The following is a 16,206-nucleotide window of genomic DNA, read 5'->3' as shown; positions in this document are numbered from 1 at the left end:
ATATTATTGCACAATAACTACGATTATTATTATAAGTTCATTCACTAATCGTTTAAACTTAAAAATTATTTACTCCTTTGTAATTTGGTGGGATATATGTTGTATTTGTTGTTGTTCATCATCATCATCTCCGCGTGATCGCTTTTGATTAAGTTGTTCTTAAAGCACTAAGAAACGAAATAATAAGGAACTAAAGAAAAACGAAAATTGCGATATCTGTTATGTATATTTACGATCTCTATATTTTGTAGGACATAAGTAAATGTAAGCAATATATATATGGTATATGTTGTGGCTATGTTCCATTATTAAACAAAGATAAGCAAAGAAACAAAGTAAATTAAAAGTACATTTAAATGGTTAAAATAGTAAAGTAGGGGCAACTCATCCGAACTCAGTACGATTAAACAAGTACATATGAAATATAGTATAATTAGTAAACATCGATCGGCATTACTCGCTCTACAGTATCAGTATCAGTATCAGTATCGTATATCATATTTTGTTGTCGGAAATCGAGAGGACGACGAGTACAAATACTAAGGCTACACAGTTAAAACATTTCTCATTTAAATATATACTATATACGTATATTAGAGTGTTTGTGTGGATCTCTCCGCTCACTTCGCTGCTGGTGGAAGCCACCCAGAGTTCCTCCTCCTAAATACAAGTCCTCCGACAGTGGGCCACAAAAGTCTGCTAACGACCGGGGTGGCTCCAGCTGCCGGCTGCCTGCTTATTGAGTGTGAGTGTGAGTTTGTTTAATATAAGTTTAATTTGTTGTTGTTGATTTTCTTTAAATATAAATGTAATTTGTTGCTTGTTAATATAAATTTAATTTGTCGTTTAATATAAATTTAATTTGTTTGTTTGTTTGTTGTTTTCATAAGTCTATTAACGTTTCGTTTTTGTTACATTTAAAGCGTTCATGATTTGTTTTCTTGTTTTCATGTTTTTTGTTTTTTCTGGTTTGCTTTCTCCTAATTGATGCTCCTAAATATTGAGTAGAAAGAGAAGAAAAGTTCGTCTGCCCGCGCAGATACAGATATTTAGCATATACAAAGTTAATATAATATACTATAATATAAGTTCGCACACTGAGTGGGTACAGGACAAGAAACACAAATCGGAGACACAGATCGCAACTTTCCGCTGACATCTAAACGGTCACACAGCTGTTTTTTGTTTTGTTTATACAATATTCATGCTTATTTGACTACATGCTTTAGTTGAATGGTCCATAAAATTTCTATAAAAAAAGAACTTGCTGAATACATCTATGTCTATTATCTAGATAAGGTTCTCTCTCTCTCGGCTTTAAACAAGAATCTTAAACTGCCGAGTTGTGGTTTTCGTTTATTGTTTATTACAATTACAATTGTTAGCTGCTGGTTGCCGTTATTGTTTATACACAAAATATATATCCATAATATAAATGTACTCGAACCACGTCTAGAATCTAGGTTTCTATGTTTTCGTATTTACTCGTATATATTCACAACACTAACGTTTCTTAATTACGTCTATGTATGCTACAATTTATCTCCCTTGCCTACTACAAAAAGTGTTATTACTCGCTTGTTAAAAATGTATTTGCTTGGTTAAAAAAACGATTTGTTTTCGTGCTAACGCTATTGAATCCTGCACACTAATTAGTTAACATATAGATGCATATTCCGTATCCGTATCCGTATCCGTATCGCAATTGGTTATTCGTAATTTTAGGTAATTTCTATTCGCCGACAACGACTGACAAAAAACGTTTGCGGACTTCTCTGCTTGCTTCTCGCTCGTTAAAAACTACATCACAATAATTATATGCTAGATCGATCATTTCCAATCGTAATTTTAATTCAACCCGATCCCGAAATAGCCTACTGTACACAGCTGAATTGGGAAGGGGCGAAGGATGGTTTAAATATTTCTGCTCTGTATCAGTATAATTCATTATATAGGAAGTGCCACCCTCGAAGGACCGATCTTTCTAAACTCCCGGTTGAGACAACCGAGTAATCGAGCCCAGGAGGGCGAGAAATTAGTTGCTGCTCGGTTATTTAATCGCAAAGAGTTATGTTTAATTCTAACTACGAAATACTTTAGGAAACCTATTTAACAAGATTTATAGTTTAGTTTATATTTTATATTAAGGATCTATAGTGGGCGAGTTAAAGTAAGCCAGGTTTGTACATATCAAAATTGGATTCTATATATTACATCTTCTTCGCTGGGGAAAAGCCTAAAACAAGGGATTTGTAGTGGGACAAACTCTAAAAGCCTAAACTGCTAGATTGCTTGTTATTTTTGTTAGGTTTTGTACTTTAGTAAACATTCTTATGCGCTTTCCCATTTAAGAGAAGAACGAAAACGCAGATCTTGTTCCGGGACACAAAGAGGTTAAAAAGAAATGTGAAGTCTAAAAATTAAACGTACCGCAGACTAACTGGCTTCGCTGACCTGACTTTAACAACTGATCAGTTTCAAAATCGGCTTTTAGTTGGGCTCCGGCTAGCTTTAGTACCGATATATATATGTAAGTATATGCGTATTATGTACACTTGTTCCTATAATTATTTGTTGTTGCTCGTTAAACATAATTTAGAATTGTTATCCGTTATCTGGTAGTTGTAATTCTTTTCTCGGCTATTCCTATGAGTGAGTTACGAGTGTGTAAAAAACGTTCGCCCTTTAACCTTCTCCCGTTCTATCCACTAAATCTATGAGCTATGTAATTGTTAAGTTCTTTGTTGATATCTCCTAGGGTATCTATTTTATTTGCTTGTTTGTTTGTTTGTTTGCTAGTAAGGTTTTTGCGGTATTCAATTTGTTGTGGTTCTCTACTAACCTCCTCTAATTCCTACCTCTGCATCATTATCATAATGATACACATACTCATAATCATAATCCTGATCATAATCTTCAACGTCTTTCGTCGTCTCAATTTGTTTTGTTGCTTGTTTTGTGTAAAAGGCAAATTGCATAACAATGTTGTTTATTTTCTTATCTGGTTGCTGTTGTTGCTGCTGCTGCTAGGTTTTTGATTTTCTGAGGTACTTGCTAGGGAATTTCGAAGCTTTCTCTTACTGGCTCTCTGGCCTAATGTTGCAGTTGTCGACGTGCCGTAAACTCTAGTTTTGTTTAGCATTCTCTTGATATATAGTATTCATAATAATAGTGTTACATATGCATGTATATAATATATAAGTGGATAATAGAGAATATTATGTGGAAGTTATCAATAAAACACACAACACACATTAATAAAACGCTTTCGTTTCGTGAAGAAAAACATCGCTCGATATGCACCTAATTCGCATATTTCGAGGGTATAGAAGCTATAGCTGTAGTGTGTGTGTGGGTGTGGCGTTGTGCTGATATACAACTAGCCAAAAGTTTACCTGAGCACTGTACACCCAGCTGCGTGTAGGAGTGCTTTACATTTATATATTTAATATTATTTAAAAAAATAATAAAAATTAATAGTAGCAGAAGTGAGATCCCACGGGACCTCGAAAAAAACTAGCTGAGAACTGGCAACGAGGTTCGGGGACTTGGACATGGCTTAACGTTGGCGGCGTGCTTTACGTGTTGCAGTTGTGTCTGATGATGTTGCTAATGCTGATGCTGATGCTGCCGTTGCTACGGCGTCGTCGCTGCCCGCCTGCAGCATGGAGTTGTTGTGGATGATAGTCTGCTGCATGAGCAGCATGAACCACCAGCACTGAGTTAGCTGCAGCTGCTGTTGCTGTTGCTGCAGCTCTTGGCTTTGCTCCGGCTGATCACCTGCCTCGCCCGAGGCCACAAAAGATCTGGGAATGGAAAAAGGATATACGATCATTAGCCGCATGATTTCGATTGAAAGGAGAAGTCTGAATTCGGCTCGGCATCCCGGCATTTTCGACTCACTCGAGCGTTGAATCATTCGATCGGGCTCTAGCTCAAGATCATAACAACAGTGGTGATGGTGGTGTTGTGCGGTGTGTGGTTGGGTGGTTCTTAGTTCATGGTTCTGGGTGGGTGCACATCCTCGTCCCGCGTCTCTCCTCATCGCCCCTCTCCCCGTCAACTCCCATCGTCGGTCTACTCAGCCCCATACCATATGTTGGTGGGCGCGAAGTGCGCCGCGTGTTTGCTGGCGGCTACCTGGGCAGGACTGAGCGGTCCAAACTGGCTGTACTGGGTGGGTATCTGAATGTGAGCTGGCAGCGGGTGTGATGGTATCACCTGAGAAAACAGTAACATGTAGGGATTAGCTACGATTGAATAAAAGGTATGATGTATAGCCGAACTCACCTGACGACTGGAGCTGTTGTGGGCCGGAGGTGGGGCCACCACCGCACGGTTGGCGTAGGCATAGCTAGGTGCCGCCTGTGAAACGAAAACTGTGGGCCGGCGGTAAATGTCGCCCTGCGCATAAATATCCGGCTGCAACAGAGCGGCCGCCGCCGTCGATGATGGCGACCCGCCCAGCGGAGTTCCGGCCTGGTGATGATGATGTCCATGACTGTGATGATGCGGATGCGGGGCCACACTCGACGGCGGTGGCTGTGTGCTTCCTGGCAGTCCCACGCTGCCCGGCGGCGGCTGTGATGGCTGACGATAGACCTGTGGCGGACCCCACGATGGAGGACCGACGCTGGCCGCCGCCGCTGCAGCTGCAGCAGCTGCTGCGGCAGTCGCAGCGCTTATCGACGAAGACGACGATGTGGAGCTGCTCTTGGAGTGGGCCAATGGTGGAGCCACAGTCGGGGCCACATAGCTGATGGGCGCTACAGAGGGTGCCTCGCGCTTTGGATGAGCGAGCGGCAGAGCGGACACCCCTGAGCCCGAAGAATTAGGAGCCCAGGAGGAGCGCTTCGTGTCCAACTGTTGCGGCGGAGCAGCTGCATACTCCGGATAGAACTCGGCTGGCTCCTGCTTGGTGGGAATGTGCGGCAAACTGGCCGAAGATGAGGGCTGGCTGGGTGCCTGCGGCTGGTAGCCACACTCGCTTTGGGCCATGGCCAAGATGCGTTTCTTTTGCGACTGGCCGGGCTCATACTTGATGCTGGGCTGTGGCTGGGGCAACACCTGCTGCGGCGGTGGCTGCGGTTGGTACTGCTGCTGTTGCTGCTGCTGTGGAGGAGGAGCAGGTTGTTGCTGCTGCTGCTGTTGCTGATGATGATGGTGATGCTTGGGACTTCCCACGGCGGCTGCGGCGGCGGCATGATGACGACGACGGGCATCTTCCGGATCATGATCACCTACGGTTACGCATGGAATTACTAGCTGCACGTGCGATGACTTATGGCGACTGAGATGCGACTGAGATTGGGAGGAACTGGGGCAGAGGACAGGGGCACCAAACTGAGCGGAAGAGGAGGACATGGCAGAGGAGGAGGAGGTGGGGGCGGGATGATGGGGATGATGCTGATGGTGACTGGAAGTGGAAGCAGACGTGGAGGAGGACGTGGACGTGGCTTGGTAATGAGGATGCGTCGCCGGCTGAGTGTGACTCGGAGGCTGTGACTGAAGCTGATGCTGAAGCTGCGATCCCGATCCCGATCCCGCTGCCGATCCCGCTCCCGTTCCTATTCCACTTCCACTCGCTGGCTGATGAGGCGGATTCAGATGATGAGTCGGATTCAGATGATGAGGGTGGTGGTGGTTGTGGTGACTACTGCTACTGTGGCTACTGTTACTGCTATGGCTACTGCTATGCTGGCTACCCTTGCCGCTGTTGCTTCCCAGTTGGTTCTGATTGGGATTCTGATTCTGAGTCTGAGCATTACCATAGTTTATCTGCTGCTGCTGCTGCTGTTGCTGTTGCTGCTGGGGATGTGGATGCGGCTGCTGGTGGGCGCTGCTCCTGCTACAGGAGGAGCTTGGCGCGTGCTGCAGCAGACTGCTGCTGGTCTGCGACTGGGCATGCGCCCGTTGCTTCAGCACCGGCACCTGGGCTCCTCCAGCCTCTCCGCCCTCGTCCTCGCTGTCGGAGATTGTTATCACAGCCGTGGGCGAGGGCGTGTCGTGAATGGTTATCGTCGGCTGCTTCACGTGCTGCGGATGCTGCGAACTCTGCGGATGCGGCTGCTGGCCATGCTGCTGATGGGCATGTGCCGGTGGCTGTTGGTACACCACTGCTCCTCCGGCTCCTCCGTTGGCGTTGCAGTTGCTCACAATGTGGTGACCTGAGGAGTTGCTGTAGGGCTGGGCATGGGCGACGGGCACGTGGTGATGGTGCGAACTCGACGAGCTACCATTCACAATGTCTGGGGGAGAGAGAAAATATCAAATAAGTGGATATCATGCATTATTTTCCATTCATTTTTCAATCGTTTTCAATTCAAAAGTTTCAAATCGAAATGAGAATGGTCTGGGAAGGTTTCATATTGCATCTGGACTCACTGCTAGCGGAGGTAGCCGAGGAGGCCACCACCGATCCGGCACTGGCGCTGTAGCCACTGCCATTCCCGTAGTTGCAGTTGTGGTGCGTGTGGTACTGCGGCGACACGTGGGCTGCGCGCTGGTACCGCTGCTGGTGGGGCGGCGAGCTTTCCTTCACCCGCTTCTTCACCGGCGACAGCTGCTGGTGCTCCTTCTTCTCGTGGCGCGGCACGCGATAAGAGTTGCCCTTGCTGAAAGAAGGTAAGTCGGACATAAGGTTGGGCTTTCCACGAGGAGTTGCCAGTTAACACTCACGCGATATGATGAGCCGGCGACTCCTTCTTGAGATCGTTGCGTGGCAAGTTGAGGTGGTGCTTGGGATAGATCTCCTCCACATTGAAGAGAGGCGTCGAGTCCACGATGAGCGAGTGGGCGGGCGCCTGCTGCGGCCACGACGGCACCAAGGCCATCTGCCTTCCAGTCTGTGGCCAGGCTACTCCGCTGGCCTGCACACGATTCGTGAGGAGCATTCTTTGACCAGAAGTTGGCTCCACCATGGAAACCGGTACGGGCACATTGACGTACTGCTGCGGCGGCACCTGCAACGGTGGCTGCATGGTGGCACTGCCCACCACCACATGCTTGGTGGGACTGGGCATCGTCTGGTACGAGGGCGGGCACAGGATGTTCGAGACCAGCTGGTGCTGGAAGCTATCCGTCCGGGTCTGCGGATACTGTCGGGCCACACTGCGACCGTTGTAGATCTGGTATAGTCCCTCGTAGGCCAGAGGACGACCATCGCGCACTAGGCGCTGCACCTGACTGGTCAACTGGTTGTTGATCGTGAACGTCATGTTCTCCGTGCTCGAGGGAACGAAGTTGGTCACCAGAGTCGACGCGGGCTGCACCCTGTAGGATATCAAGGAATTTGGTTAATATAAGATAATAATTCGGTTACCTAGCTGCTGAACTTACGTGTGGAAATCGCCTCGGCGGCACACCTCCATCATCTGCACGGATGCCTTGACATTGTTGCAGTAGACATAGTCAACCAGATGGGTCAACCGCGTAAACGAGTGGTTCAGCGCTTCTGCGGGCGTGAGTCGCCGCTCCTGATCAATGGTCAGCATGCGCTTCAGCAGATCGATGAACTCCCGCCTGTCCGTCTTCTCTGCCAGCAACTGACCTCCCTCCAAGTCAGTGGGCACATTCACCTGCCCAATGTCATCCAGACAGTTGAAGATGTACTTGCGCGCCTCCTTGCTCTTCGTGTTTGTCTCCGCCTCATGCTCCTCGGTGGTCTTCAGCCGCCAAAAGGGATACGTCGAGTCCACGTCGCGGTAGAAGAACTTCGAGGTCTTCGAGGCGCTGTTCAGCATGTGCTCTGTGGGCAGGCCTTGTGTCTGTGAGATGTAGCGGATCTGGTCGAACTCCGAGCTGCCCGGATAGAGCGGCCAGCCGAGGAAGAGCTCTGCCACCACGCAGCCCAGTGACCACATATCGATGGCCTCACAGAAGGGCAGACCCAGGATGATCTCGGGTGCACGATAGTACCGCGACTGCAGGTAGGTGTTGCAGACCGTTTTGCTCACGTGAGAGGCGCTACCAAAGTCGATCACCTTGACGCGGTAGGGCTGACGCACTGGGTCCACCAGCATGATGTTCTCGGGCTTCAGGTCGGCATGGATCAGACCCAGTTGTTTCAGCTTCAACAGGGCAGTCAATACCTAAGGTACCAGGAAGAGCAGAATTAGTCAAGGATCTCCGGTAGCTTTTAGAAGTTGTGACTCACCTGCTCCAGAATGGGCCTTATGTACTTGAGGGGCAGCGGCGAGAACTTGTTCTGCTTGAGGAAATCGTACAGGTTCTGCTCCAGCATCTCGAATACCAGGCAGGTGTGGTTCTTGTGCTGGAAGCACTCAAAGGCCCGCACAAAGTTGAACTCGTCGGCATTCTCCTGGCTGAGGCGCGAAAGGATCGAGACCTCGATCTGGCCCTGCCGCGCATACGAAGGATGGTTCTTCAAGATCTTGATGGCCACGATCTCGGAGGTGCCGCGCTTCCAGCACTTGACCACCTGGCCAAAGGTGCCGCGGCCCAAGAACTCCAGTACCTGTAATCAAAGAAGTGCCTGTTAGTATCCGAAAATGTACATTGAATAAACAAAAACCCCACCTCATACTCCGCCGACAGGGAATAGAGCACCTCGTGCTGCACCAGCTGGTAGTCGCCATCCGCTCCGCTGCTCGACCTTTTGCTGGGGGGCTGCGTGTTGGCATGACCCCCCGAGGTGGCGACCTTTGTGTGCGCCGTTTTGAGGCTGCTGATCCGCCCGATTCCGTCTGGTCCTGCTCCTGCTCCTCCCGATCCCAATCCCGCTTTAGATCCTCCAGATCCTGCTCCCGCTGCTGCTGAAGAGTCCTGCTGCGCTGGCGGGCCGTGGCTGGAGTTATATGAGTCTACGCAGCCGCAATCACAATCTGAAAGATTCGCAAGAGTCAAATATTATTAGTTAGCAATTCATTTGGCATCACGGTATCTAAAGCTAATTGTGCACCTTTTCTAAAAAGCCTTCTTATGACTAAGGAGATCATTGTTCTTTTGTGTACGTGTTGTGTTTCTTCCGCTTCTTTGTCGAGGAAAATTTCCTGTCGCCACCTTTTTTCGATGTCGGGCAATTTCGCTACCTCGCAATCTAGCCGATAAAATGCAACTGAACGCAGTTCCACCTTTCCATTCTGCCCGAGACGCACTCATATTGTATGGCTATATGGCCTATAGAATCTGTATCTGTGCACTGCACTCACATCACCATTTGCGACTTGTCAACGCCCCCAACAAAGCGGCGAAGAAAGCGCCGAAAAAAGGAAAACATTATGGTAATTGGCCAACAATGATGAAGATGACTAAGTGAATGGGTGGACACGGAGTGTAGGTAGCAATGTAGATGCCACGGAAGTGGAATTATGACTGAGATGTATCCCCACTTCAGGCCAAGAAATTCATTTATGTGCTTGCAGAAGTCATGATGCTCTCGAAAGCTGTAAACGATGCATCAGCTTGAATGAGTGAATTTACTGTGTGAGCTATCTTCAAATAAAACATCATTTAATTTCATACTTTAATTGTGGGAATTATGGTTCCCTTAGAACTTGTTCATCACAACGTGATGCGATGGCATAACATCATTATGGCGAACACATGTTGAGTTCCATGCCATCCACTTCGCCTGACTAGCCCGTAGTTAGCAACTAAAAATAGAAGCAGTTAACTAGGCAGGTCAGGTCTATGGCAACCTCCCAACATCGATTGCTACTTCTTCACGTATTCACATAACCTAATTAATTTACGTCAAAGGACATTTGATATGAATGGGAGCGAGGGGCGTTAAAAGGGCCATAGAAGGACTCTCACCCACGCACTCTGGGCAATTATATACACCGGGAAAGGAACGGCTGGTTTCCTGGGCTTCCCAGCAGAAGGGTCGGGTCACGTGGGCGTGGTCAGCTTGGGTAAGCTAACTGGACAGCGGCGAAGTGAGAGTGAGGAGTGAGAGGCAATCAATGCTAAAATTAAGGACACACGCGATGAAAACTGAGACGTGCGGTGGGAAATTTATGGCGAAACTTGAGGCGGCGCCAGCAGTGAATGAAATGAAAATAATATCAACTAAAATAAATGCAATAAATTATGCAAAACGGGGCAAAGAGAAAAAACTTGAATACCAGTTGAAAACCGAAAGACGAAATTGAAATGGAAAGGCAGGCAAAGGCAGGCAGCCAATGGAGGTCACCGCGAAGGCAAAAGTCGCCGGCGGAGGCAGCGAAGGTCAAATCGAAGGTTGCCCAGTTTCCAAGCCTCCTCTGCCTCCTCAGTCTCCTCACCCCTCCCAGCCAACCCACTAATTTGATAGCTCTCTCGTGGACCAGTTCTGCTCCAGTTCTGTGGCAAGGACTTCTTGCACAACGCTCACGTGGCAAGAGCATTTGCTGCATCATCCTGCCAGCAGCAACAAGTTATATGGACACACTCGCAGAAAACTTAACAAAACAGTATTTATTAGCAAATACTACAATCAAACTATTGGCAATTTTAAATCAAAGGTGTAGAAAAGTATGTTGTAACATAAACTCTTGAGTAATTTTTAGTGCCAATCAGTTGTAGATTAAGTGTAATGGAAACACTGCTCCAGCAAAGCTTTCTTATTAATATGTTTATATTTTATAAGTTGCTAGTGCATATGTTTTATTGTCTGAATTGTCTAAATTTTCCCTGCAAGTGCACACTCAGCACAAAAGTTGCCAGTGCTTTGACATCATTTGTCCCTCGGGTTACACAACGCAGCAGCGCCGGAAAAAGAAAAAAAATATATAATAAAACCGATTTTGTTTACGCAAATCTCGGCAGCAGTAGCTGAAATTTAGAGAAGAGGGGGAGGAGGAGGGGCAGGAGGCCACACGGAGGCAAACTTGCAACGTGACGCAGTTTTAGCAAACAAAACGAATCTGCGCTGCCTGCGGTTTCCACTCGTATTTGTGTTTTAGTTGCCCCCTTCCCCCACCCTCCTCTGTTTTTTCCAATTTCTGTGTCTGTTGCATAAAAGATTCAGCCAACTGTAAATGCTGGTGGGGATGGGGGATGGGGTACGGGGGTGGGGCTAGGAGGGTGCATGAACCTAAACGGGGGCGTTGTATCGAATGATTTGCGGGGGCGTTTGCCCGATGCAACCGATCTGCATCCGGAGATCCAAATTGAATTGGATTCGCTTAGGCAGCTGTATTCAAACCAATATCGTTAGTCCAATGGGCATTCAAAGTAATTGAAGAGTGCAGAAAAAATTATTCCAAACAAAAGAATGTCGGTGCTAGAAATGTTTAATGCGAAATATCCCCAGTTAGCCCTTATGAAAACCACTACTTTAAAAGAATGTGGAACTCCCCAAGGTTTACTTGGGTTTTTTCCTAGTTATTCGAACTTGTGTTCCATGTTAACCCCTTGCTGCCCTAGTGGTTCCCAGTTGCCATTATCGCCGATGTTGTTTGTTATCGGTTAATGGTTGATCGCCCAACGAGTTCATTGCGGTTTTTAAGCAGAAAACTGATAAACACCATGGTACTGTGTCCCTGGATGGGAAATTGGCTTGGGTTCCGAGTCGACTTGGCAGCACAAGGGATTTCTCTTCATAGATGTTTGTAATCCCATTGAACAAGTTCAATACGCTAGTTGGCAATTTCAAGCTAATCCCGAGAGAACACGTGCAGTAATTGCTTAATTTTGATTACGACATTCGCGGGGGATAAGTTCAATGTTCGGGAACTACTATAGTTACCATTGTCTTACAGATTTTCGAGTTGCGGAGAAAGTTTTGAGAACTTTTTGGCTATGTGGTGGGACTTTCCAGCATTTCACTTATGTATACGCCGCGTTGGTTTTTAGCGAAGCGAAAATGCAAATTCACCACTTTGGCTTTTGTGCTTTTGTTAAAATGCAGCCCAAAACCTTGCAGCGGAAGTGAAACAAAGCGAAAAACGAGCATAATTATATAGCATCGAGAAATTCAAAATAAATTATTTACAAAACGGAAGCGGAAAGGCGCTAAATGAAAAAGAGGGAAGGCAGCAAACGCGCTAAATGCAAAAACATAAAACAGGGGAAAACACTGTGAAAGCAACAGGTTAGTTGGCTTGGACCCAACTTGTCTGAACTCCGGCTTTAGCTGTAGCCGCGTGCTTGGGCTCCATGGAGCCATGGCTCCTCCTATATTTTGGTTGTTGTTATTGCTGTTGTTGCAGTGCGTTTGCCGCATATTAAATGCGCTGATTAATCGCCGCAAACAATAAACAAGGGATGGAAAAGGGGCAGGGGATCGGAAAAAACGGGGACAAGAACCAAGAGAAGCTTACACTGAAATAACAGGCATTTCAGCTTACACTTTAAATATTTAAATAAAGTTGATACCTAACGTAATATTTTCGAACTGAAAAACCACTTAGAAGCTACCAAACAAGTTGCGGCCAACTAATGTGCATGATTGCGAACATCAAGCGCTTTATAATGAATATGCATTATCACGATATGATATAGAAAACCGGGAGTCAAGGTGGCTGCCCTGAAATCATACTGCTGAAACACTATAATTTCTGTTTCTGTGTATCGCAGCCGCAGTCACGACGAGGGGCTGGAGGGGGGCCTTGGCTTTCGGGGTGGCTGGGCGTTTGGGCGAAAAGCGGGTGGCTGGCAGGGGGAGGGAGGTGGAGGGAGAGTATAAATATTTGTCGCTGCAATGAGAGCAATGCACGGCCAAGCATTTCCACTTGTCAACGCACCTGACGAAGCCAGCAACAACAGAAAAAGCAACAACAACAGCAGCAACAACAGCATAGGTGGCACCTACAAAACATGAACCTACAGACACGAACAAAAAACAAGTTCCAAAAGCAGCAGAAAAACAGCAACAGCAGCAGCAGCAGCGACAATTGCCCGGCCAACAAAGTTGCCGGCGACCTCTCCGCCCCCTTTCCACCTCCTTCTCCGCCTCTCACACCCGCCCCTCTCCCCCTCTCCCCGCCCAGCAAACAGTGTGAAATGGGAGCAGGCAGAACGTGCAAGAACAACGGAGAAAGTCGGCGCTGAAAGCCGAGAAGAAAGAGACGTGGAAGGCGGAGCAATTACCCAGAAGCTTTCGTGATTCTTCTGCTGCTGCTGCTTCTTCTGGCCATCATTATTATGGATGTTGCTGCTGTTGCCAATGTTGCTGTTGACAATGTTGCAGTTGCTGCTGATTTTGCTGCGGGTTTGTCACATGAACAGCCTTCCTTCTAACTTTATTACTGGCGCTGCTGCTGCTGCGTTTTTCATAGATGTGTGCTAAACTACTGCTGCCACTTTTGAGGCTTATGTTGCATAGACATAGCTTTCTATTGTATGGTGTTGTATCAGTGATGTTGCAGCTTGTTTTTGTCGTGCTAGAGACGTGGCTTTCAGTGCTGCTGCTGCTTCATGCATTTGTGCACTTACTGTTGCTGATTTTTCTGATTATGTATCTGACTTTGCTGCTGCTGCTGAAGCTGCTGGCGTTGCATATTTCATGGCCCGTGTTGCATATTTAACACCCGATGGCAATCTTGCACTCATTTGCATACTCCACCCGCCACTACCGCCCCCTTCACCCACCAAAACCTCTGTGATGTTCCCAACGACAATCAGAAGACGAGTTATCCCAGGCAAAAGCAGCGAGAAAGAAGCGACGATCTTTAAAATTTCAGATAATGTCAGATGTGGCACTCGTGCAACAAATTGCAGCGACATGTTGCTGCTGCACGAAGAAGCGGGGCATGGAAACAAACTGTCGCCTTTCTAAAAAACGAAGCAGAAAACATCACATGGTACTTTCACAACTTCGAACCAGAGAAGATGTACCAAAAACAAGAAATAAAAGAGAATCACTCAAAATGCATCGTTTCATATTAACAGATCCCCTGTATTAACGATCGCTGTACAGATATACTAAAGACCGAACGTCATTAGTCTGTGATCAGCTCGTTTGCTGAGCTTCTCCCCATTTTTAATCAACGCAATGGCTTCAGGTTCTCCACCAAATCGATGTGTTATCCCAGTTAGTGGCTAGCCACCAAGTTAGACGGGTTCTCGAGTCCACTCAAAATGCATCGTTAGCTCTCCAGCTGGCAACATGGCATCGATGGATGATGAGAATGATGATTGAATCGATGGCCCGGCAACAGCGGGCGTTGCATGCAACATGTTGCCAAGAAACGCCATTTACATATGTACATATTTTCCAAATGGCAATCGGAAGTTCGTATTTTCGCATTTGCCACGCTTAGCCAAATGGAAAATGCAATAAATCAAATGCACCAGCGGCGGCAACAACAACGCTTCAGTGAATTTCTTGCTTCAAGTTGGCAGCTCGAAATAAAAGTTGCCACTTTTATATTTGTGTGTGTTATAAGCCCCCCCTCATTTCGTCTCGTTTTGATTTGTGCGCCTTTGCAGCTTGGCAACAATATGGCCAAAAGCCGAGGCCACGCTGGCGATAACGACGCTAGAAATACCCTCGATTGCAGAATATTATAATTTCTCTTAAGTGATGTGGGATTAAATGGAATTGTGAACTTTTAAAAGGAAACTTTTGTTAAAATTGTAGGTGTACATTAGTCTCAGTAATAGTTTCCGTAATTAACACATTTCGAGACTACCCGACTTCTGGGCGAATTGCTAGGGTTATCCAGAGTAAGCAACAACAAAGTGCTGAATAATGCTGAAGTTACTGCAATTGTTGTTGCTTTAATTGTTTTACTTTTTCTACTGCTGCCATTGCTGTTGTTCTGGCTCGTTGTTGTTGTTGCTCCTTCCATTTGTGTAATTGCATTGCACACTTGATTGCATTCAAGACGTCGACCGAGGCAGCGCCGTCCACTGCAATGACGCCAATGAAGCCAGCGCCCAGCAACAACAAATCCCCAACGATCGCTCCCGCTTTGCCATTCGATATCGCTATTTCTCTCTGTGCACGTCAAGAAATTGTTGCTATTTCCCAAGAAAATAAATTGAAACAAAGCTGATGATCAAGCGCGTCTAGACAGTGAAACAAATCGACTCTTTGTAAATACCCATTGATTATTATTATTTTGCAAGACATTCAAGAGCTTTTCTCTGCGTGGAAAGCATAAGCTGACACTGCCATTGGTTAATGCTCGAATCGGGTTTCTTTCGAATATTGCCATTATTGCCATTATTGCCGCGGAGCCACAACAATGCAGCCAGCAAACAAGATTCAATTACAGCAAACACAATAACACAAAATGGCCTTTAAAGAGCTGCTTTTTGTGCTCCTTTTTTTCGGTGCCGCTTTGCGGATCTGCCAAACAGACAAAACACCACAAAAAGTAAAAAAGTAAAAAAAAAATCCATGAAATTTCCATTGCAATTTCAATTTAAATTGCGCGGATCTACGGCAGCATGGTTTCTGAGAGTTTTCCAGGCTATTGCGCGGCGCAGCTAGAGCGGCAAGAGGAAAAATTAGGTAAAAGCAGCACCCACAACACGATACACACACATAGTAGTGTATCTAATGTATGAATGAGGCATTTCTTTAAACAATCTTGTTCATTTATTAACAGAAGGTCTGTGGAAACTATAAAAAATAATGTTTTCGATAGCTCTCTGTTTAGCTTTCTTCATTTTTTTTGGTTCCGAAACTAATCTCTTGGTCGCGAGTGTGCGACGAGAGGTAAACGCTTGTGGAACGCAAGTGGATTTATTTCGCAGTGCGAAAGCTTTTGGATGCTGACTGAGCAACGGATACGATGGCGGGTGGCGTTTACCTCCACCCACAATGCCACCCCCTTTTCCCGCCCACCCAAAAAACCCCCCGCGTAACGATCCACATTTTGATCGCTTTTTCGGTTGCTTTTCGCTGCCTTTCGGTTAAATGTTGCATGCAGTTGACAAGTCGACAGCGGCAATAGCAACGAAATCATTTCAAATTAAACGTAATTCATGGCAAAAGAAACCGAAAATACCCAACACAAAACCGAAACAAACCAACAAAATAATACAAAATTAAAGGGAAATTTGTTCGCCGTCCACTTTTCGGCGGGTGAAAGTTTTGCTCTTCGCAGATTAAGATCAACCATTCGAAATGAACCGAATTGAAATTGGCAAATTGCACAGAAACTTGAAATTGGACGATGAATGGCGGGCTATGTGATGAAAGAAATGCAGAATCATTATGTTAACTGAATGGTTTCGAAACCAAAATGGCAAGACTCTTCTATCGAAACAGAAAACATTTAAATTCCGAACTAACATAGGTTTGTGCCT

At 46.3% G+C, this 16,206-nt stretch overlaps 1 protein-coding gene across 1 annotated transcript in view; it reads right to left on the bottom strand.

Moving 5' to 3' along the window:
* Positions 1 to 207: 207 nt before the first annotated feature.
* LOC120449642 (homeodomain-interacting protein kinase 2) overlaps positions 208 to 16,206 on the bottom strand; it is a 35,667-nt gene continuing 19,668 nt past the window's right edge. The window contains exons 3-11 of the mRNA XM_039632235.2: positions 8,539 to 8,843; positions 8,156 to 8,476; positions 7,339 to 8,090; positions 6,679 to 7,272; positions 6,385 to 6,614; positions 5,769 to 6,248; positions 4,291 to 5,240; positions 3,904 to 4,221; positions 208 to 3,806 (exon numbers count right to left, since the gene is read on the bottom strand). Coding sequence (XP_039488169.1) covers positions 4,078 to 4,221; positions 4,291 to 5,240; positions 5,769 to 6,248; positions 6,385 to 6,614; positions 6,679 to 7,272; positions 7,339 to 8,090; positions 8,156 to 8,476; positions 8,539 to 8,843 — 3,776 coding nt within the window. The 3' untranslated portion in view covers positions 208 to 3,806; positions 3,904 to 4,077. The remainder of the gene's footprint in view (positions 3,807 to 3,903; positions 4,222 to 4,290; positions 5,241 to 5,768; positions 6,249 to 6,384; positions 6,615 to 6,678; positions 7,273 to 7,338; positions 8,091 to 8,155; positions 8,477 to 8,538; positions 8,844 to 16,206) is intronic.

The sequence above is a fragment of the Drosophila santomea genome, chromosome 3L, assembly GCF_016746245.2.
Source record: "Drosophila santomea strain STO CAGO 1482 chromosome 3L, Prin_Dsan_1.1, whole genome shotgun sequence".
NCBI lineage: Eukaryota > Metazoa > Arthropoda > Insecta > Diptera > Drosophilidae > Drosophila > Drosophila santomea.
Note: the sequence above shows the minus strand (reverse complement) of the source record. Positions and strands in the feature narration are given on the sequence as shown.